Here is a 25324-nt window from a genome sequence, read left to right on the forward strand (position 1 = left end):
GAAAGGCTAAAGTCTTCAGTACAGTGGACACAAAGAAAGGCTTCTGGCATGTTAATCTCACAGAAGAAAGCAGTAAACTTACAACATTCTGGACACCTTTTGGTAGGTACAGATGGAAAAGGCTTCCTTTTGGCATATCTGCAGCACCTGAAATTTTTCAACAAAGATTAACTTCATTGTTAAGTGGCCTATCAGGAGTAGAGGTCATGGCTGATGACATTCTCATCTATGGGGTTGGTGAAAACATGACTGAGGCAACAAAAGATCACAATAGAAACCTAGAGAATCTTTTAATCCGGCTATGTGAAGCAAACTGCAAATTAAACAAAGACAAGTTAAATCTGTTACAAACATCAGTGAAATTTTTTGGTCATATACTTACAGATCATGGACTGGAACCTGATGAGTCAAAGGTTACAGCCATCAGGAACATGCCAACCCCAACCTCCAAAAAAGAAGTATTATGTTTTCTGGGTATGATAACATATCTCAGTCGCTATATAAAGAATCTCAGTTATGAAGCAAAAAATCTCCGGCAACTCACTTACAAGGATGCTATATGGAAATGGTCTGTTGCAGAAGAAGCGGAGTTCCAGAAACTAAAGAATATAATTTCAGATCTCAAATCCCTGAAGTATTTTGAAATGAACAAACCGGTCACAATGGAGTGTGATGCCAGTAGTGAGGGTTTGGGCGTAGTCATCTACCAAGAGAATCAAGTAATTGCCTATGCGTCCAGGACACTTACAAAGACTGAAAAACGGTATGCACAAATTGAAAAGGAAATGCTAGCTGTTGTCTTTGGATGTACCCGTTTTGATCAATATATTAATGGATGTCATAAAACCATTGTGAAGACAGACCACAAACCCCTGATAAACATATTTAGTAAACCATTGTCACAAGCACCAAAAAGACTTCAGCTTATGCTCATGATTCTGCAAAGGTATAGTATTGATCTAGAATATGTAAAGGGAAAAAACAACAATGTAGCAGATATGCTATCTAGATCACCAATTCCATACAGTCAGGGCAAGAATTACATGGACAACATAGAAAAAGTATCTGAAGAATATAAAATATTCAAAACAATTCAAAACATGAAAGAAACTAATTATTTGAAGGTATCTGACAAAATTATTGAAGAGATCCAGGAAGCAACTATTGCAGATAGCAACCTAAAGTCATTGACAGAATACATAATAAAGGGATTTCCTAAGTATGAAAATAGTATGCCTCCTGAATTGAAGCAGTATTTTAAATACAAACATGAACTCAGTACTGACAGAGGAATTATTTTTAGGAATGGGAAAATGTTAATTCCGGGAGCTTTAAGAAAGTATATAACAAAAATTATACATCAGAGTCATAATGGAGTGGTGAACAGTCTTCGTGTAGCACGGCACAATGTATTTTGGCCTAGAATGACTAAAGAAATAATAAATCATGTTGAATCTTGTGCTACCTGTTTGAAACATTCGTACTGCCAAAGATCCATGCCGATGATTAGTATTGAGATACCAGAATATCCATTCCAAATAATTTCTATGGATGCATTTGAAATAAGGTCAAGCAATAAAATACGAAGATATTTAATAACAATAGACCATTACTCAGATTTTTATGAACTGGATGATCTAAGTGACTTGTCTGCACATAATGTTATAGCTATCTGTAAAAAGAATTTCGCACGATATGGGGTCCCAGAAAGTAATTACAGATGGAGCCACAAACTTTGTAAATCAAGAATTCAAAAAATTTGCAGAAGCCTGGAAATTCCATCATGTGACTTCTTCCCCTCACTATCCGAAGTCTAACGGGAAAGCTGAAATTACAGTTAAGAAGGCCAAGCAACTCATGCTAAAAACTGCTGAAGATAAAGAAGATTTCTGGTATGCTCTACTTCATCAAAGGAATATACCATCAGCAAACTCTGAAGAAAGTCCAGTTCAAAAATTTTTTCTAGAAGAACAAGATCAGGCATGCCTTTACTAGTTTCTCAACTAAAACCTAAAGTGGTACAGAATGTGACAGATTATATCAAGCGAAAACAAATAAATAGCAAAATGTACTATGACAAGAAAACACAAGCACTGCCCCCCTTAATAGAAAACCAGTCAGTATTTGTTAAGCTGCAACCTGAAATGGACAAGAAATGGTATCCTGGAAAAATAGTTGGGAGAGCAACAGACAGATCGTATATAGTTCAAGTGGATGGAAGGCTATACCGTAGAAATCGAGTTTTTATAAAGCCTCATAAGGACCATGTGGATCCGTTTTTAGAGCCGGATAGAGCTACTTCAGTCTCAGGAACTGCGATTATGATTGGAGCTAGGGCAGAGTCCCCTACACCGCCAACGGGCAGCCTGGAAACAGTAGAGAAGCCAGCTAACGCCCTGAGTGTGGGCGCCCCAGCAGGGAACAGCACGCAGTCAGCAGAGCAGGCGCCAATCAACCCGCCTGCGCAACGGCCACGCCGACACGTGCAGCCCCCAAGTGGCAAGAAGATTATATCACCTACTAGTGATGGTATTAGTTTTTTTTTTTGTTAGAATCAATATTTTTTTTATCTTTGTTTTTTTTTTGAGAAGAGAGAAGATGTTGTATAATCTATGGTTCCGAATTTGATTGACTCTCTCTGATCTATGATATATCAGGATGGTGACATTATGATATGGATATAAGAATCTGTCTCTGTAGACTTACGACTAAATAAAACACATTAAATATAAATAAAGTCTTATTAATACATGACCTATCGCCTCTCAAACAGAGGGTCGTGGGTTCAAACCCCGGCCTCGCACCTCTGAGTTTTTCGAAATCCACGTGCGAATTACATTTGCTTTGCGCGGTAATAATGATAATAATAATGATAATGGATAAATTTATTTGTCAACATTAAAACGGTGAAGAAAACATCGTGAGGAAACCTGCACAAACCTGCGAAGCAATTCAATGGTGCGTGTGAAGTTCCAATCCGCACTGGGCCCGATCCGGCAGAACTATGGCCAGCGTGGGAACTATGGCCCAAGCCCTCTTGTTCTGAGAGGAGGCCTGTGCCCAGCAGTGGGACGTATATAGGCTGGGATGATGAAGTAGATAGTAGTTGTATTTTTTTTTAATTTTGTATATGTGTTATTATAACTCTGTGCTTTTCTGTTAATAAATCAGCTTTTTTGCTAACTGCACTTTTTATTGCCTGTACTTGCATTGTCTTCCAACTTACATTATTTATCCAAATTCAATTCAAAGTCAAGCTGACCACTGGATGTGGATCAAAATTAACTTGCATAATCTATTTATTTATTATTCCTAACCAATGATTATTTACAGCATTACAGTTTATACCAATGCACTGTAAATTAAAAGACATACAAATAATCATATGCTGTAAATAATAACAACTCCACATACTCCACATACTCCACAAACTCCACTAGGACCCTGCAAGCGGGCAATGCACCTACCGCTAGGGCTGTTGCGTTGATAAACGAGTTCCTCGCACAGATCCGGGAGGCCGACGTATTTGCAGATAGCTGGCCAACCCTCCTATGTAAATTCAGCCGCTTTTTAAATAGTCGTAAGCCTCTAGTGTAAGTTTATTTTTATATTTTTCATCTGTATTTTCTAGTTATAAGTTTACTCGCTTGTGGACGTCTTGGTTTTTACTGTAAGTCCACAAGATAATCTTTTTTATAAATAAATAAATAATTCATAATAATAAAAAGAGAGTTAATATTTAAGTTTTTTTTTATCTCTGCTTCCCTAAAGCGACGGCCACACCCTCCGGCCAGAAGATGTGGCCCAAACCAAAAGCAACAACGAGGCAAGTTAAAATAAAAGCTTGTGAAAAGGGTGTCTAGGGTATGTGAGGGCTTCAAAGTAATTAATTTACAAAAAAAAACTTTTACCACCCGATTTTGTATTCGAACCTACCCACATTGCAGTTATAACCCAAATATAGGCAGCAAGTGTAAAGGGTTGGGCTGTAAATCAGCGCTGTGTGCATGCGCACTTTTGTGTGCGTCCACAGCATACGCTGAGCCCAATCCATTTATCACACTTAGTTAGCACTTAGTTTTTTTTTTTTTTAGTCTTTATTTATTATGGAACTTTGATCAAACGATAATGAATATGTTAGTTCCCAAAGGCCTTAAATATAAAAACACCACAACAGCTATAAGATTTAAATGAGTAACAACTCGTGCCAAGAGGGACTGAAATGTCCTCCAAACTTAGTTATGTTATAGTTATAAGTTTAATGTGGAAAGTATCTTCCGTTTATTTATAATATCGTATCTTTTACTCTAAGTGTATTAATAAAGGCTTATTCTATTCTATTATATTCCATTCTATTCTATTCTAATCCTTAGTGCCAACCTGTTTCTTGACAGGCGCGGCGGGCGAGGAAAGCGCCGCCGCGAGCTTGCTGGCGTACTCGGCATGCTCGACGATGTAGTCCAATCCCACGCGGCTCTCCATGCCGACTCTGAAACAATAACACGATTATAATTACTACATCACAGGGTCTTCAAACGGTTACGTAATTGTCTTAATTTAAAAACGCATAACTTTAAAAGGCATAATAAAGCTACGCACAACAATAACTTAGCATAACGTTAAATTGCCTCATTTGGAAATGCATAACTTTTAATACGCATAACAATAAGTTCGAATTTAATTGTATGGAAAAGTGGAAAGTATGTGTAGCGTGATTACTGAATAAATATAAATATTGTTCGTTTAAAGATGTTTGTTTCGTTAAATTTTCACATTTAGACGACCAGATGGCCTAGTGGTTAGAGAACCTGACTACAAAGCTTGAGGTCCCGGGTTCGATTCCCGTGTCGGGGCAGATATTTGTATGAAAAATACGAATGTTTGTTCTCGGGTCTTGGGTGTTTAATATGTATTTAAGTATGTATCTATCTATATAATTATATTTATCCGTTGCTTAGTACCCATAACACAAGCTTTGCTAAGCTTACTTTGGGACTAGGTCAATTGGTGTGAATTGTCCCGTGATATTTATTTATTTATTTTTATTTTGATAAATCGTGAAATTAAGTAACATTGTGTGAATTTAACATGATTAAAGAATAAAGGACTTATACTCAGACTTACGGTATGCTATGTCTGATCATCTTTAAGTATCTACTTTATAAATCTCAACGGTTTTCATATGTAAAATTTAGCAAAAAAACCACCATGTTGGGATCCCGTTAAATGGCTTGATCGCAAATATCTCCATAACAAAATAAACCAGTCTGCTTTAAAAGGACAAGTCAATAAAGATTTTAATTATCATAAAAATGTTTTAGTATAGGCGATTATGTTCACATAATTTACTTTTAATCATTTGCATGTTGTAACCGCTCAGGTGTTAGGAATAATTATAATAAAATTATTTCACAGTGGTTAATTATAACACCTAGTCTAGTAGCATTTTTTGCAAAATAACTTAAAACAAGCAGAGCAAATTATTTGACGCATTTTTAACAAATACAAAACATACAAATGTTTATTCTCGGGTCTTATACATTATGTGTACATAAGTTTGTATTTATCTATAACAATATTAGTATGTTCATCCATTATCTAGTACCAATAGTACAAGCTTTGCTTAGTTTGGGACCAGTTCAATTGGTGCAAATTGTACCATGTTTATTTATTTATTTATCCACTCAGGACTATAGCCGTTTAACAGCCCTTTAACAGTTTATTGAAATTTAGCCATGTTTTTTTTATATAATAAGTTTGTAGTATCCCGTTATCCATGTGGCCCGCCCCACTGCGTACGCGCCGATTTGTCAAGCAAAGTGATAACATCAACGGTTGATCTTTAAATTGGAACCGGTTGCGTATCGACCAGTTTGTTGATATTATTAAACAGTCTCGAAGGACGTGCGCCGGCGCAGCTAGAATTGAATTTACGATGTAGGCAATTTTTTATAAGAGACAAATTTGGCTGGTTAATTTGAGTAATTATTTAAGAGTTCCGTAGCCAGAGGATGCTGACGGAACCCTATAGTCAAAGGCTATTGAGTAGGTACTGAAGGCTCTGTTTGTCCGTCCGTCCGTCTTCAATAGGGCTAAGAGCTAAGCTAAGAGGTAGTTACTTGAAAGTTTCACAAAGTGTAGTATCATGACCGTTTAGAAAATAATTAAAAGTAAATGGACGACCGAGCTTAGCAAGGGCAAACTCGACGACACGAGTTTTCCCATGCATTATAACCTAACCAACAAAAGTGGGAAAACCCCCGACATCGTCACTTCAAAGTTCAATATCTCAAAAACGGCTAAACCGATTTTGATGAAACATCTCTAGAAAATCAGATTTCAGATAAAAAAAACGCATTTAAATCGGTCCACTTGTTTAAGAGCTACGGTGCCACGGACAGACACACAGACATACATAGCGGTCAAACTTTGAACACCCCTCTTTTTGCGTCGGAGGTTAAAAAACGATCAAAATTCACAAAAATAAAAGTTTAGTCAATCCATGATCTAAAAATTGGCTTGTCATAAACATCATGATAATTCTATGATTATTGACATTCTTCAACAAGTCATAATTATATAAATAACATAAGCCGTATCATAATTTGTATGATTTATTCAAACGTTAATTTTTATATATCTAACACGCAAATGAGGAGGATTTGCATAAAGATAATATTTGTCACACCTATATTTAGCATCGTATTAAGTTACATCTAAATACAGGTATCTCTGAATAAAACTACAGCAAATAATCATTCAGTACTTCTGTATAAATGAATACTATTTTTTTCCAAGAATGGACATTTCTACTGGAGAGTAAAAAAAAATACAATCTTTCTTTCACGGTTTGGAAAATTATTTTGTAATTAGTCATTTTCAAGCATACTATATCGATTCGCGTAAGGTAAACTGTATGTTTGTTTTGTATTTTTGGGCAGTTTAGTTTATTGGTTTTTGTTATGCTGCATTAGGTTTTGGGTTTTCACTATGCACTAACATAGTTTTAAGAACTTTCTATTATTGTTACTAATACATTTTGAATATTCCTGTGACAATATACCTACTTGGTAAATTCGTTCGTTATCCGTACAAAATACAAAACACTTGGATGACTTAGCTCTTAACTGGTTTTTCAAAATTACTCGAGATTTACGGTAAAAGAAAATCAAAAAGATTTTTTTGTGTGATCACGCACCATCAGGTGAATCGCATGCCCGTTTATCAAAGTATATATATTTGTTTTTTTGTAAACTCAATGTTGAAAATAGCCTGAATGGCTTCGAGAAAAGTATGGTACGGCCGTGCCTTTATTTTTGTTTTGCTCGACTTGGCGGGGGCACTGCCGTGCCCCCAGATAAGTAGTAGTCTTTCAAAGATCAAAATATTTATCGAATCAAATTATAGACTCGCTAGGCGTGATACGTGCACAATTGATTAGTTTTTTGTCGTTATATTGTAACAATGAATCAATGGAATCAACGGACATGTCATAGACAGACAGACGAATAGGACAATGGTGATTTGGACTATAGTAATGTCAAGGAAATTCGACGATTGATATCTCGGAGTCACTACTGGTTCTAGAATGGAGAGAGCCCACATAGCAAATAATAAAAGTCAATAGAAATGTCACCCAAGCTAAATTGAAAAAATCTTACTTTACTGGACTATACTCATCAATAAAACGTACTTAATTCTTTTTAGGGTTCCGGAGCCAAAATGGCAAAAGCGGAACCCTTATAGTTTCGCCATGTCTGTCTGTTTGTCCGTCCGCGGCTTTGCTCAGGGACTATCAATGCTAGAAATCTGTAATTTCGCACGGATATATATGTAAGCTATGCCCACAAAATGGGACAATATATATTTTTTTTTAATTTTTAGGGTACCATAGACGTAAAGTGGGGGTGATTTTTTTTCTCATCCAACCCTATAGTGTGGGATATCGTTGTTTAGGTCTTTAAAAACCATTAGGGGTTTGCTAAGACGATTTTTCGATTCAATTTCGATTCGAAGTCAATCACGGTCAGATAAATGTAAAAAAAAATTACAATATTTTTTCAAAGATTCAAAGATTCAAAGAATTTATTTGCTCAGAATACAGTTGTGCAGATGTTTTGAGGTACAATGTTCCAGTACCTAATGTGTTTAACTAAATTATTAAGGTTAATTTATTGATCACAGAGTAAGTATAATTGGTAACCTACTTCGCCAACAGAGTTTTGCTTGGAGTATTTTTTTTAATAAATCTTTTTTTTTAGAAAATACAATAAGCTTTAAATGTAAAATGGTAACTAAACTAACTTATGATTAAATGAAAAATAAAAAACTTCAACTTGAACCCTAGACATAAAACGGACTTTATGGGAACTTTTTATTATGGTCCAACTTTATGAAATACATATAAATACAAAATACTGGCAGGGAAACATATATTTTACTTCAATGATGCCCTTTACAAAAGTTCCGAAGCAACTTTCCAATGTAGAACCACTATAATAATAACCACTTTACTTTTGATTGTTTTTATTTCATTACCGGTTATACGTTTTTATTGCAAGGTAAAAATATCTACAGCCTTATTTTAGCACTCTTAATCTTAAACTATCAAAACGTTAGTTTTATAGTAATTTGATATTTTGTGTGACCTTTGCTTCAGTGACTTTAACATGCAGTGATAGGTGTGCAAAGTTACAACATAGAGTGTTGTGAAAATATGAATTTTGCTCGCCCATTTTACGAAGTAATAAAATTAAGCATTTCTGTGTTATTAGCATAGCGAATGTTACATTAGAGGAAAACGTTCTATTTAGCGAGCCTTCTAGCAAAACGAGATCAAATTGTTCTCAATCTAGTTTTTGTTCTTTTCAAGCACATTGAAGAAATTCGTATGCTCCTACATATGCATGTACCCTATTCTATTTTTAACCCTGGCTATATTTTTCTGTTTTTTTTATGGAAGCACCCTAATTTCGATGTGATTCAGTACGTACGTGAATTAGTAAGAAAAGATTAAAACTTCATTGTTTAAATGTTTTTGTTTGTCGCTGTCGCTGTTGACGCCTGATTGCCATAGTCTTAGATGTAGAAGGAACTCTATGCACTAAAATAGTGATTAAAAGTGGTCCAGGTGGACCCCAGGGGCTCACGGGAACTTGCTGGGGGTTCTACTTAGCGTACAAAAAATGGGGTCCATAAGCATGTTAATGGGGGTGCACGAAATTTATTTTTGAATTACCAAGCCAAAATGTAAGCATAAGTTTTTATAAGGGCCTACCTTACATGTAAGTTACTAAACTAGCAGATAATATTTTAATAAGGCAAAGCCGATCAGGAAGCACTCAATTTAGCGACTCACTTTGTTGACGCCTGATTGCCATAGTCTTAGATGTAGAAGGAACTCTATGCACTAAAACATACATAAAATATGAAATAAAGATACTTGTCTTTGTCTCACGCAATAAGCAAAATCTCATTTAGCTCACTTTTTTAATAGCAAAACCTGCCTGCTTGAGGTGCTGAGATTCATTTTAAATTACAAAAACAGTAGAGCCTTTTTTAATCTTAAGTCTATACTTTCGTACTCTTGCCCCAAGTTGTAATTCTCACCTACAAAATTTAACATTCGAGTTCCTGTAGTAACGGATCTATGATAAAACTACTATTCAATTGATCTGCGCGCGCGGTGCGCGGTCACGCACGCAAAGGGCAGCGAAGGGTCGATCGATCTATACGAGTTAATTGAATGAATGTCAATCAAAATTGGGACAGCAGTCATATTGGTTTCGGTAGCCAAGTGTACGCCGCAAAAGACTTTGCAGAAAGTTATTATTAAAAACTTTATACAATTTGCCGTATTAGTACAGAAGGGCTTATCAAAATCAAAATCCATACTAATATTATAAATGCTAAAGTGTGTGAGCTTGTGTGTTTGTCCGCCTTTCACGTCGAAACGGAGCGACGGATCGACGTGATTTTTGGCATGGAGATAGTTTATGGGCCAGAGAGTGACAAGGTAGGCTACTTTTTATTCCAGTAAAACCATTCCAGTAGATTGACACTGCGCTGCTGGTTTGGTCCACTCTAGCTAATATCGCGGCCCTGCAATGTAATTCTACTGGAATAATGTGAACAAGACCAAATCCCGGAAGAATACACAGTTTCTGGGGGAACAGCGCGCGCCGAATTCCGCGCGGGCGAAGCCGCGGGCAACAGCTAGTAATCCAACTTCCATACTTAATAATTATAAATGCGAAAGTGTGTTTGTATGTCTGTATGTTTGTCTGTCTTTCACGTCGAAACGGAGCGACGGATCGACGTGATTTATGGCATAGAGATAGTTTATGGGCCAGAGAGTGACATAGGCAACTTTTTACCCCGGGAAAATACTCAGTTCCCGAGGGAACAGCGCGCGATACGGCGAATTCCACGCGGGCGAAGCCGCGGTCAAAAGCTAGTAATATAATAAATGCGAAAGTTTGTAAGTATCATGTCATTTTATTAATACTTGCCTTTAAGTGCTGTCTGGAACTATATCTTAACGCGCCTAGGCACGCGATCTTATACGACAGCAATAAAACTTGTTTATAGCTATAGCTTATAGCTTTACAAGTGTTGTATGACTTATTCATGGCATTATAAAGCTTTTATCGGTTTTCCAGTTATTACTTTATTAAGGATTTATACCCACCAAATGTCAATGGCATCGATTTGCAATAAGCGTGCAGAAAAAGTAAATTACAAATGTTATCTTATCATCATCATAGTAGGACGTCCACTGTTGGACATAGGCCTCCCCCATAGACCTCCAGTTGCTTCGGCTGGCAGCAGCCTTGAACCCGCGGCTTTAACCAGGTCATTCGTCCGTCTCGTTGGTGGTGTGCTTGCCGATCCACAGTCTAATGTATTCGCACTTGAATTCTGAAGAACTTAAAAGCGAGCCTGGGCTTGAACCCACGACCTTCTGCTTGAGCCATAGGTCAAACCACTAAGCTACTATGACTGGCTACGAATTACATAGTCTCCTGGTAAAAAAAATAGTCAGTTAAATCATAAAAAAACTAATGGTCACGTTTTTCTAGGTCAGTCAAACGAATGTTATGATAAATAGACCGATAAAGTTCCATGTTCACTTTGTACGCTTCTGTGCCTTGGACCTTGATATATTTATTGCTTAGATTTGACGTCACCAGCCCTCATTCCCAAACTTTGACGCAGCCAACTTTTGTGGCGCGCCATGGAAGAGGCCTATGTCCAGCAGTGGACTGCTGTAGGCTGATGATGATGATAATGATGATGATGTCATTTTATTAATACTTGCCTTTAAGTGCTGTCTGGAACTATATCTTAACGCGCCTAGGCACGCGATCTTATACGACAGCAATAAAACTTGTTTATAGCTATAGCTTATAGTTTTACAAGTGTTGTATGACTTATTCATGGTATTATAAAGCTTTTATTGGTTTTCCAGTTATTACTTTATTAAGGATTTATACCCACCAAATGTCAATGGCATCGATTTGCAATAAGCGTGCAGAAAAAGTAAATTACAGTTGTTATCTTATCATCATCATAGCAGGACGTCCACTGTTGGACATAGGCCTCCCCCATAGACCTCCAGTTGCTTCGGCTGGCAGCAGCCTTGAACCCGCGGCTTTAACCAGGTCATCCGTCCGTCTCGTTGGTGGTGTGCTTGCCGATCCACAGTCTAATGTATTCGCACTTGAATTCCGAAGAACTTAAAAGCGAGCCTGGGCTTGAACCCACGACCTTCTGCTTGAGCCATAGGTCAAACCACTAAGCTACTATGACTGGCTACGAATTACATAGTCTCCTGGTAAAAAAAATAGTCAGTTAAATCATAAAAAAACTATTGGTCACGTTTTTCTAGGTCAGTCAAACGAATGTTATGATAAATAGACCGATAAAGTTCCATGTTCACTTTGTACACTTCTGTGCCTTGGACCTTGGTATATTTATTGCTTAGATTTGACGTCACCAGCCCTCATTCCCAAACTTTGACGCAGCCAACTTTTGTGGGGCGCCATGGAAGAGGCGTCCAGCAGTGGACTGCTGTAGGCTGATGATGATGATGATGATTTTAGAAGTCTCCGAACTTTGATTTATTACAACAATCAATTATTTTATTTGTCATCTTTGTATTGACAAAAGAAAAATTACGTGTCCAACAAAATATATTTTGAAATATTAAATACAGTGGTCTCGGGGCCGAATATAATTTTGTACCTTTCGGCGTCGAGACCCTTGGTCCGTGGGGCCCTCGCGCTCTGAGTCTCTTCAAAGAGACTCAGAGATACCACAGGAGACCGAAGAGCTGGCAGTTTGCTCGCTCAACGCATCAGTCTTACCTTGGTTTCCTAAAATGTCCAGGTGCCCAGGGAGAATGTCTGTACAATGTCATCTTTATCCAGATGTACGTCAGGTCGTATAACCAGGTAGTAGAATGTCAAGATCGTTATTAGTAGTGTTCGTAAAATAGTTAGAATGTCAAGATCGTTAACTTTATTGTCAAGATCGTAACATAGCCAGGTAGTTAATCCATCGGGGAAATGCTGCCAGCATCTTTGGTACCATGCCGCAGAGTCCATTTTTAGATTTATTATAGTTTTTAGTTTATTTAATATTTCAAAAAAATAGTTTTAGTTTATTTATTTTAATCTATCTACCTTTTATATTATTCTATCAAATACACATGCATCTAATATTACCTATTATAACTGCGAAAGTTTGTGAATAGGCGTGTGTATTGCGTGATTATTTGTGGCAATACAAATATTCCAAATTTCTCGAACACAATTTAAATCCGGCCACATTCCGATCAAACAATTCATTTCAAAAACACAAATAAACATAAACATTTGTCCCGATACCGTGGAACAATGCTACAAACGTCAGCCGCGATATAACGAGGCGTTCCTTAATCCATCCAAGCTTTTATCGAAGCTTATAAGTTTACCGAATCATATTGGGAAAGATATGCCGAAAGGGTCTGGTCTAAGACAAGGGCGATTGGCTTTTATGACCTATTAACGATCTGAAATCTGGTTCGAGCTTTTTGTGATCATATTTAGGGGCTGTTTCACCATCCATTGATTAATTTCATTTGACAGATAAATGTGATGCCGTCTCCGTCTTTTAGAACAAAACAAACAGAGAAGGCATCACATTTAACCGTCAAATGAATTTAATAAATGGATGGTGAAACAAGGGATAAATCTACTTAATTCCATAGTGTTAGCATTGACACATTCGGGTGTTTATCTATGCTATGGCTTGGCTTGGTTTATGTGATTGAATAAGCCATGTATAGCAAAAAACCAAGTAAATAAATAGTCACGGAATGAGGAACCAGGTTTGATTTCAGAAGTATAGTTTTTTTAATGTGTTCTGCTCATGGTAACCTTTCTAATATTATAAAATTCTCGGGTCAAAAATGTTTGTGGCCAAACCCCTTCGAAACGGCTTGACCGATTTTTGTGTATATTCGGTAAGTCTGAGAATAGGACGTAAACTATTTTTCATACTTCTACGCGAAGTCGCGAGCAACAGCTAGTCTATATCAAAATTCCCTTAAAATTAATCCCTTTTTCTGTCGGTCATGCATGTGCATGACATAACTTGAGAACGACTTTAGCGATTTCATTTTAATTTTCTTATACTGATAAGTAAAGAAAATTAAAAAAACCTGTTCCTTCTAATAAGAAGGAACATGTAAATAGTCATACATTAGAGGAATGATTTAGAAAAAAAAATGTTTGCGATAAAAAATGCTGTACAGACATAATTTAATTCACCTCACCACATGATTAGATTACAAAAATTAAAAAGAATTACATTACGATTACTTGGAGTTAACACTTGACAGATGGGCGTGCCTTCAGTCAATTTTCAATTTTGACGTCATAGAAATACAGCCATTTTTAGTATACCGCTACTTACAGATTTTGTAAAAACTATTTTATTTGTATGTCGTCAAAGTAGAAGGCACGCCCATCTGTCAAGTGTTAACTCCAAGTATCGTACTGTACCAAATATTAATTACTAGTTAAATTAAATGATTAATATTAATTACTAAATATTACCATCGCATTCTACGCTTCAACTATCAACAAATTAATCCGTTATTACGTAAAATCGTAAAAACTATAATCTGCCATCATTACAAATAAAGACATCACAAAAAACATGACGCGATTTATTAAATTTTGTAAACCTCTCCCAACTTCTGCCTAGTACCAAACCTTTAGTACCCAGGCGCCTGCCCACGCGCCGACCAACGATCTACTAACATTAAACCAACATTTGTCTGTCTGTCCGACTGTCTAACCAAACGACAACAATTTCGCGAAAATACCTTTCGCAATTTCAGACTGGCTCTAATTTGTTGGTAATTTTGTAAGCTTGAGCTTGCTTTAACTAGCTTAGTCTTCGGAATGTCAATGAAAACTGCGATGTAATTTTCGGAAATCCCCACGGGAATTTTGTAAAATCCCGGTATTTCTATTCAACTGGTTGTATCTAATGATTTACGCGGGCGAAGCCGCGGTTAAACTCTAAGGCCGTCTTGCAGGAAAAAATAAATCTAGATTTAGTAGTTAAACCTGGCTTAAGCTTGACAGTTCCATACATTTTGACACTACTAAACTGAGCTTAACGCTAACTCGAGATTTATGTGTTTCCAGCAAGTAGCCATTAGTGTACAATCGAACCATTTCATTCCTGACTCACCGTAGAACGTTCTCACAGTAAGGGGCTGTTTCACCATCCATTGATTAGTGTTAACTGACGGTTAAAAGTGATGCTGTCTCTATTTGTTTTGTTCGAATAGACGGAGACGGCACCACACTTAACCGCCAGTTAACACTGATCAATGGATGGTGAAACAGCCCCTAAGTGTCGCAATAAATTCCTTTGTCAAGCAATGCAATGTCACTATGCCTTTTTCTACGAAAAGGTTCTACAGTGGGTCACGACTCAGTCGGTTCGAGTGTACAAATAATCAAAGTCAAAGTCAAAATATCTTTATTCAATTTAGGCTATAACAAGCACTTATGAATGTCAAAAAAAATCTACCACCGGTTCGGAAAAACCTCTGCTGAGAAGAATCCGGCAAGAAACTCAACAAGGGAGGTATATATATTTTTTTAAACAGATTTACAATATTATTAAATGATATGTATACATCACAAGTATTTAACACAACTTTATTTTTAACACAGTAGGTTCGCTATTTGAAGGGATCGCTAATGCTTATCGGAATTATTTCCAAATATCCCTGTCCATGATATAATCATTAACTTTATAATACGCCTTTGATATTAATGTCTTCTTGACAATAGATCTGAATTTTGAATCTAAAACTACTTCTTTCAAATGCCGTTTCGAGTACTGTGCTAATGAGAATACATTCCTAAAACCCGCTGGGTTCTCAGGAAGTCCGCGTCAGCATTCCAGCAACTGGATGCTGAATGCACTTGATGACATATCTAAAGTGTTCACGGGAACTAAATATATACTCACTGCTTAAGTGGCTAACATAAGAAACAAACAAGCTGAGATATGAGGTGCATAGGGGAAATTCGTGTCTGTACCGTTGACCATCAGTGGTGTAGCGGTATAGCACGCGGTACGGAATACCGAGGACCTGGGTTCGATTCCCAGTGATGGTCTTATTTTTCTGGTTTTTCTGTGCATCTATATTTCAGTTTGTATTTTCAATTTAGGTTTTACGGGATGACCGTAAAAGTAAAAATTTGGAATTGAAATATAAAATACAAAAAGATTCCAAAAAACCAATCTTACTAAATATATACTCGTACCGAGCGATATGTAAGCAAACTCTACACGGAAAATCGGTGGAGTAAACAAGATTTGATTAGAGACCGCGTCTCGGCAAATGGTGTAGGACGCCCTCTGGCCGGGTGGAGTGACGATCTGTAAAAGGTTGCTGGTGGAAGCTGGATGCGTCGAGTCGAGAACGAAGTGTAATGGCACTTATTGGGATAGGCCTATGAATATATCCAACAGAATACTGCTATACATCTTTATCTGAGTGTCCGTTATTTCGCGTAACAACAATTGTAATAATATGATTTGGTATAACATTGAACTGGCATAAAAAATAAAAAGGCATAACCTTTTATGTAGCGCAATAATGAATTCGTATAATTGAAATATGAATAATATTAACTATAGCTTTAATTGTTATACAATGATAATGATTCCACTGTTTATTATTATTTTATTTTATTTTTTCTCAAAAAAAAGGTTACATCACTAATTTCGCCAAACTATACGATAAAAATAAATAAATCATTTGCGGACCATTTTTCTGTCACTTTTGATTTTCTTCTAAAACTGCGAAGTAAATAATCAAGATGAATTACGTACTTACAAAGGATAAAACTAGTACTTAATACTTTTTGCTGGTTATCGCCATGACACTCAGAACAACTGGTTACAAAATGTCGATTTAATACATCGATCATTACTTGCTGGGCCCACGCGTGGCCTTGCCACTGGTCCTGATCGATATATTATGTCGTACTATGTGTATTTACACCCACTGTTCGGATTGCTAGAGAAGTGCCGAGTTTTGAAGATCGCCAAATTCGGCGTTCGTCTTAGGGAAACTTACATGAATTAACTGAGCTATCATTGAAAAATGAAAATATTTCAACTGGTTAAAGCCGGCTGGTTTTAATCCATGTTCCTTTTCCTTCCTAATATTATAAATATGAAGTTAACTCTATCCTGTCCAATGTCCATCCCTCTGTAACATGGGAAATATTATTGTCTATGTTTTAAAGAGTATTCATTTGGTATACTGAGAAGCAAAATGAAATTTTGTTATTTAAGCAACTCAGATTATGAGTGTTTGTATGTATGTATTTAATACTTTTGTACATAAAATACAAAATAATACAATAGAGATCAACAAAACAAAAAGAGTACAAAGGCGAACTTATCCCTAAAGAGAGAGAGGGGGGAGGGGGGTTGTCTTACTCAATACGTTGTTTTGTTAATTTAGGTCATAGCATATGTACGTTATCATTATGTAGATTTTACGAAATATAATCAAAACTATAACGAGATTAGTTTTATAAAAGATAAGATTAAATAAGAACAAGTAATTAACAGTGCAGTCATTTTAGTAAAAAGTATCGCTTTCATGAGTAATGCATCTAATAATTTATCAGTTTTGTAACATATATTTGTAAATTCATTTATAATCGATCAATCAAAATGGGGTAATAGATAACAACATTTAAAAGGATAATGCAACGGACAGTAAGACACGCTATATTTACATGTTTCAACGAGTTTTATTTGTGACAGTAGTTCTTCAAATATTTATTAACTAGCCATTACCCGCGACTCCGTCCGCGTAAAATTCGGTTACCGCCATCCCGCCGGAACTATGCAATTTTCCGGCATAAAAACTATCTATCTAGATCTAGATTTAGATGAAAAATTATTTAGATGTCGTCTAAACGACACGTGAAGAAGTAACAAACAAACAAACAGACTTTCAAACTTTCTTATTTATAATTTTAGCGGGATCCGTAATTATTTTTGAAAACAATTAAGTACTCAGCACAAATTGTATCGTAAAATGAATGATTAGAATTATAAATTACGTGAGTCGAATATGTCTCACGCGGAGGAACCATTGGTCTCGTCCTTGCTAAATTCGGCCAAAGTTGCACATCACTACGATTAAATCAAAATAAAGGATTAAGTTTTAATCCCGAAGAGTAAAAAACAGTTAATGCGCGTCCATTAATCATAATTATGAGTAAAAACGAAAGAACTAATAGATAAAGGTGTTAAAATTGTGTTTAAGTGTTTAGCGAAATAGTAAAAAAAACTTTACCTGCAACGTTGTAAATTGAATTTAATTAAATAACCCCTTTTTGCGACAAGCAATAATTCTACTAAAATTAAAAATGAGAAAGTTTGTAAGTATATACTTATTAGGAAAAAAAAAAGTTTTTCTCAGTGAGACATGTAAAAGTGTGTTTCCTGCGTATCTTTATCCGTTGCCTAGTGCCAATACTACAAGCTTTGCTTATATAGTTGACGACCAGATGGCCTAGTGGTTAGAGAACCTAACTACGAAGCTTGAGGTCCCGAGTTCGATTCCCCTGTCGGGGCAGATATTAGTATGAAAAATACGGATGTTTGTTCTCGGGTCTTGGGTGTTTAATATGTATTTAAGTATGTATCTATCTATATAATTATATTTATCCGTTGCTTAGTACCCATAACACAAGCTTTGCTAAGCTTAGGTACTTTGGGACTAGGTCAATTGGTGTGAATTGTCCCGTAATATATATATTTTTTTTTTTAGTTTGGGACTAGGTCAATTGGGGTCAATAATGTCCCATGATTGCCTGCTGTTGCCCGCGGCTTCGCTCACGTTCTAATTTTTCTAAATTTTCTCCCATAAAAACTATCTCGTGACAAAAACGAACGCAACAAAAAGATAATTAGTGAAATCGGTCCAGCCGTTCCCCAGTTTTGCTGAGCAACACATTTTACGATTTTTTTTCTATTTTGTTTTATTTAGGACTTTTACCCCTAAATTTCAGTCCTGGATTTGTCAATAGGCCGTATAGGCCGCGGCCTAGGGGCGGCAGATTTCAACGAGAAAATTATTTTAGAAAGTTACATAGGGCGACTGCTAAAGCTGCTGGAGCTGCTGGCTCATGCATACATGTTTATTTAACGTTTGGGCTCCACAGAAAACCAGCGTTACTGCACATAATGTGCGGCAACACATGCTGAGTGGAGACCCTTTTTGGTATCCTGCCGTGTCACCTAGTAACATAGTTTTAGTGCTAGTTCTAGTCTTAGTTTTAGGTGGTACATTTTGGAGCCAAAATAAACTTTTCTTTCTTTCTTTCTTTCTTTCTTTCTAAAGTTTGTGTTTATATCAAAAATACACGCGAAATTTATGTATTTTCTTAAAGAAGTCCAGTTTGAGGTCTTTTAGCCTCATAACCGCAGTGAACGTGTTAACCCTTTATACTAAACCCAGCGGCCTTGCGGCAAGGCTGCTCATATTTGTATCTTCTTAAAGAAGTCCAGTTTGAGGTCTTTTAGCCTCATAACCGCAGTGAACGTGTTAACCCTTTATACTAAACTAAACCCAGCGGCCTTGCGGCAAGGCTGCTCATATTTGTATCTTCTTAAAGAAGTCCAGTTTGAGGTCTTTTAGCCTCATAACCGCAGTGAACGTGTTAACCCTTTATACTAAACCCAGCGGCCTTGCGGCAAGGCTGCTCATATTTGTATCTTCTTAAAGAAGTCCAGTTTGAGGTCTTTTAGCCTCATAACCGCAGTGAACGTGTTAACCCTTTATACTAAACCCAGCGGCCTTGCGGCAAGGCTGCTCATATTTGTATCTTCTTAAAGAAGTTCCAGTTTGAGGTCTTTTAGCCTCATAACCGCAGTGAACGTGTTAACCCTTTATACTAAACCCAGCGGCCTTGCGGCAAGGCTGCTCATATTTGTATCTTCTTAAAGAAGTCCAGTTTGAGGTCTTTTAGCCTCATAACCGCAGTGAACGTGTTAACCCTTTATACTAAACCCAGCGGCCTTGCGGCAAGGCTGCTCATATTTGTATCTTCTTAAAGAAGTCCAGTTTGAGGTCTTTTAGCCTCATAACCGCAGTGAACGTGTTAACCCTTTATACTAAACCCAGCGGCCTTGCGGCAAGGCTGCTCATATTTGTATCTTCTTAAAGAAGTCCAGTTTGAGGTCTTTTAGCCTCATAACCGCAGTGAACGTGTTAACCCTTTATACTAAACCCAGCGGCCTTGCGGCAAGGCTGCTCATATTTGTATCTTCTTAAAGAAGTCCAGTTTGAGGTCTTTTAGCCTCATAACCGCAGTGAACGTGTTAACCCTTTATACTAAACCCAGCGGCCTTGCGGCAAGGCTGCTCATATTTGTATCTTCTTAAAGAAGTCCAGTTTGAGGTCTTTTAGCCTCATAACCGCAGTGAACGTGTTAACCCTTTATACTAAACCCAGCGGCCTTGCGGCAAGGCTGCTCATATTTGTATCTTCTTAAAGAAGTCCAGTTTGAGGTCTTTTAGCCTCATAACCGCAGTGAACGTGTTAACCCTTTATACTAAACCCCAGCGGCCTTGCGGCAAGGCTGCTCATATTTGTATCTTCTTAAAGAAGTCCAGTTTGAGGTCTTTTAGCCTCATAACCGCAGTGAACGTGTTAACCCTTTATACTAAACTAAACCCAGCGGCCTTGCGGCAAGGCTGCTCATATTTGTATCTTCTTAAAGAAGTCCAGTTTGAGGTCTTTTAGCCTCATAACCGCAGTGAACGTGTTAACCCTTTATACTAAACCCAGCGGCCTTGCGGCAAGGCTGCTCATATTTGGGCAGACAACTGACCGCCCTTACTCGGGTCACCTTGCCTCCTTAAAAGTCGACATTTTGTTATTGCATTTCTTTAGTGTCATAAAGTGCTTGAGATCCTCGTGAGGTCGTAATAAAAACATGGAGCAAACAAGACCTTCGTGAACTAAGGTCAGTTTTAGATTAAAATAACAAATCGCGTAAACTTGTAGAGTATCTAGATAGGAACCGAATCAAACTGAACGGTGGACGCACTGATTCCTGGAATGTGCTGTTTAAGTGAGAGTGAGATAGCGAAAAGAAATGGAATGGTTGTTGGAAACCATGCGTAAACCGTCAAATGCCTCACACACCACAGTGGCGCGTAACTAAGTACCTAATCGTGATTTGACAATTTAATTTAAATCACCAGTTTCGACCACTTTTTAACATAGGGGTACGTATTCAAAATTACCAAAAAAAGTCATTAGTCCCGCGACGGTAGACTAAAGTACTAGTTACTAGGTTTCAAGATAAACAATGTAAATACGTATTTAATTCGTTTCAGCTTAATAAATGCTTTTTAGAATATAAGACAATATTGGATGCCAATGTATCTGGCTAGACGTGTCATAGCACATTAGCACTATTTTATAAGACCATACGACAAATGATAAATTAAGATAAATGGTTTATTTTAATATGTAAGATAAAGTAACTTAAACACCTGTGAATGTTTATAAAACAATGCAAAATGTTGAGCAAAAATAAAATATGAATGTGTTAAATCGATTAAAACTTCTTCATGAATAAAATCGATTGTTAAAAGAAATCGAATCAGTAACGCATCAGGGCATCACTATTTTAATTAGTACTCGAGCTGTCAAAAGTTAAATAAACCACAAAACAACAAAATTATAGTTCCGGTAGGACGCGTCAGATTATTTAGCACAGTCCGCTGCGGCAGATGTTAATACAGGTGATTGTACGTACCTACTATATTTCCAGTGAGGAAACAGCAGAATCTGCCCTCATTGCTAACTCCAGCCTATCTCGGCCCCGAAACAGACGTTTCGCAAGCCATATTCAATTTTCCTGCGCGGAGAAAGCGCGACCTATGCTCCCGCGCAGTTTGTTACCTTATACGACCGGTTGTTCACGTAAACACGTGGATTGTCGAGCGATGACAATCGGGTACAGGCATTAGATTTTTAACTGGTACCTACCCGAAGGAGGGTTATAAGGTTATGGTATGTCTATTTGTTTGGTCATCTTTGTAGTCTCAAAGGGCTGAACGGTTTTTAACATACTCATACTGTAAGTACGGTTTTCATTCGATCTTTCAAACTGTCGGATTGACGTAAAATAAGGAATATAAAATTTCATTACTATCTATTTAAAAATATTTTTTTATTATGAAGGTATCAAATGAAAGCTAATAGTTAACTCGTTTCAAATAAAGCTACCGGTTTTTCAAGAGCATCAATGGAGCATTAAAGGTATGAAATAAAAAATACCTACTAAAATAAAAAAATAAAAACCCGACCACCTTAAACAAATTCGTTGAGTAACGTAAACTTAACGTAGCTCTTAAATTTAAGAAGAAGAACTTAAACTTCAGCAGTGGGCGGGACCCAGGAATTATCCAGCTGTTCACGATTTTTAGACTATTTAGTAGACTTGTTTTTTTTCCATGTTAAATAATAAATCCAGTTCGGGCCTGCCGTTAACTTTAACTCATCCTCCCATCTTGGAGGACTCATTTACACCGGAGGAAGGTAGCCAGGGATAGAAAACAGTGGACAATGTAAGAGGAGGCCTTTGTCAAGCGGCACACTGAGCTTAGAAATATTCTATAACAATACAACGGAGTAGGATGAGCTCAGGATAAAAAGGCTAAATAGATAGAAATAGATAGAAATAATAAATATCACTGGACAATTCACACCATTTGACTCCCAAAGTAAGGTTCGCAAAGCTTGTGTATGGGTACTAAGCAAAAATATAATAAAAAAAAATAGATACATACTTAAATACATATTAAACGTCCAAGACCCGAGAACAAACATTCGTATTTTTCATACAAATATCTGCCCCGACACGGGAATCGAACCCGGGACCTCAAGCTTCGTAGTCAGTTTTTTTTTTATTTCGTTGTCAAAAAATCTCTATTTTCGTTTTTAACACGTCGTTATAACACGTCGCTCTGCTGAATCGCACCTTAACTAAATGGAACATGATACAGCAGTATACAAGATACTACTCCAGTTTTTGCGTTAACAGGCCGCTTCCTTAGTGCGATGAACGTCAGTTCGTCTGTCCGTCTGTCTGTGGTTGATGGAAATTAATATGTCTCGCTCATTGAACCGAGTTAGTGAGTGGGGTTCGTTACTTTGTTTTGATTTTATTTCTTACTGGAGTATCTGCCCGGAGTTGGTAGTTGGCAATAGAGAGCGCTGCTGCCCATTCTTACATCAGGCCTCCGTGCTATTCTAAAACCAGGCACGGCCAATGGAAAAAAATAAAACTGAAATTTAGCTGTCTGTCAGCAACCGTATTTTTTGAGCTTAAATAGAAAGTGAGTTTGATTTTGAGTTTTAGTGGTGGATACATATAAAGTTAGCCTTTGAGTGTACGGAACCTTCGGTTCCCGAGTCCACACGCACTTGGACGCTGTTTTTATTTCAACATATATTTTCATAACGATCGATATCTCTCAGATGATAAACATAAATCTTATTTAGTATTGTATCTAACGGAACCAGTTAAGGCATTATGATATATTGAACTTGTTTTATTTATTATCGTTTTAGCACCTATCGGATTACCGCTTGTATACTGACACACAAATACGTCATACCGAGAATGATAAAAAATATGACTGCGCAGAACAAAAAATATACACGGACTGAAACATAAAACCTTTTGCTTTAGCCTTCCTCATGAATAGCGACTAGCCCGCAGCTTTGGCTGCGACCCGTGGTAGCTTTGTATATAATTTGATAACGTAGCGTTCCATCTGCTATCATAAACAGCAGATTTAGACTTTAAGAAATCATTTTAAAGTAACTATTTCAAAGGACATGTTCACGAATGGTATTTTATTTACGAGACTTGAAATTTTTAAATCTGGCTGACATATAGGTATTCTTGCTGGTCACAGAGATACATTAAAAAGGATTTTTTGGGATCTAGCTATACATACACGCATGTCTCTACCCTCTGGACAAATATGAGTAGAATAATGTTGATTAGGGTATTTGTAACCTCACACAAAGCCTCATACAAAACAATTTACGATTTAAAAGTTTGGAACGTATATTAATTTTATTTTGAACTTTGAACATCTCTTTTTTATTTATCTAATCAAAATTAGTACAATATTAGAACATTCCTGAGAAGGAATCCTATTCGGGATTTTGGTCATTGTCCAGGGAGACGCATTGCATTGATATAGTGTTATTAATGTATGGATTAAATCATAATTCGTAACCATGGCAACGCAAGTAGGTTAGCTGTCATGCTGTCATATCAATGCGCGTGCGCTTGCATAACAACCGGTTTGGTTTCAAGGTCTGTGTCGCGCGGAAGCGGCAGTCAGGTTGAAAAGAGAAGTTTTGTATTAAAAAAAAATTTGCGTGTTGTATTATCTTTTGGCCCTTCGAACGGACTAAGAGCTAAAAATAAAATGTCTCTTCTTTGGGTTCCGGAGCCAAAATGGCAAAAAAGGAACCCTTATAGTTTCGCCATGTCTGTCTGTCTGTCTGTCCGTCCATCCGCGGCTTTGCTCAGCGACTATCAATGCTAGAAAGCTGTAATTTTGCACGAATATATATGTAAACTATGCCGACAAAATGGTAGAATAAAAAATTCAAAAACAATTTTTTTTATGGTACCTCCCATAGACGTAAAGTGGGGGGTATTTTTTTTTCTCATCCAACCCTATAGTGTGGGGTATAGTTAGATAGGTCTTTTAAAACCATTAGGGGTTAGTTAAGACAATTTTACGATTCAGTGACTTGTTTGTGAAATATTCAACTGTAAAGTACAAATTTTCATGAAAATCGAGCGTCTCCCCCCGTCTAAAATCTAACCCGATAGGAAAAATTTGAAAAAATCAGGATGGTAGTAAGTATATCAAACTTTCAAGGAAAACTATAACGGCTAAGTTTACTTGAGAATTATTAGTAGTTTAACAGTAAATAGCAGCCTAAGGTATAAAACATACCTAAACTTGGAAGATTCCGTATAAAACACGAAATCCTTCGAAAAATATTACTTCATTTTTTTGTAATGGCTACGGAACTATATTTTGGGCGTGTCCGACACGCTCTTGGCCGGTTTTTTCCAATTGGCTGCACTACCATTATGTGGGAGTGAGGGTGCGTTTGTGAACGAATGTTTGATGTAAACGAGCGGATCGAATGATCGAAGACTTATGTGGAGTGAACGGGACGAGTGAGTGAGTAAGAGAGGTTGAGTTATGATCAGGTAAGCCTAGGTGCTACAGATGTTTTCTGTTCTTTACTATCAACATGTTCTATATTTAATTCAGTACTTAAACCTTTTTTTTACTTTCATTCGAAAAAGTTTTCCTGTTGATAACTCGTTCATCAAAAGCTTGGCATGACTATCCGCTGAAATAAACATCTCGGGTATAAGCACGTTTTGTGCACTCGTTGCACAATCTACTATTTTGTGCTTCTTGACTACTTTTATCCCAGAAAAATCAATTTCCGTGAGACAGGCATAACGTAAAGGTCCGAGTGCTCGACACGCTAATGGCCAATAAACGACACCCTGTTTCATCTCTATTGCTAGCGACATAAGATTAAAGATGACAACTACTGGGACAGCGACGAGCACTGGTACGTTGTCCTTACTCTAAGTTACAGGTAATAGTTGCATTTACAAATGGGATGTCCTCCATATTTCATAAAACC

General features: G+C 37.0%; 1 protein-coding gene across 3 annotated transcripts in view; it reads right to left on the bottom strand.

Moving 5' to 3' along the window:
- form3 (FH2 domain-containing protein formin 3) overlaps positions 1 to 25324 on the bottom strand; it is a 124579-nt gene that overhangs the window by 23413 nt on the left and 75842 nt on the right. For all 3 annotated transcript variants that reach the window (XM_074103487.1, XM_074103486.1, XM_074103485.1), the window contains one exon: positions 4381 to 4489. In XM_074103487.1, coding sequence (XP_073959588.1) covers positions 4381 to 4482 — 102 coding nt within the window. In that variant the 5' untranslated portion in view covers positions 4483 to 4489. The remainder of the gene's footprint in view (positions 1 to 4380; positions 4490 to 25324) is intronic.

Source organism: Choristoneura fumiferana, chromosome 20 (genome assembly GCF_025370935.1).
Source record: "Choristoneura fumiferana chromosome 20, NRCan_CFum_1, whole genome shotgun sequence".
Taxonomy (NCBI): domain Eukaryota; kingdom Metazoa; phylum Arthropoda; class Insecta; order Lepidoptera; family Tortricidae; genus Choristoneura; species Choristoneura fumiferana.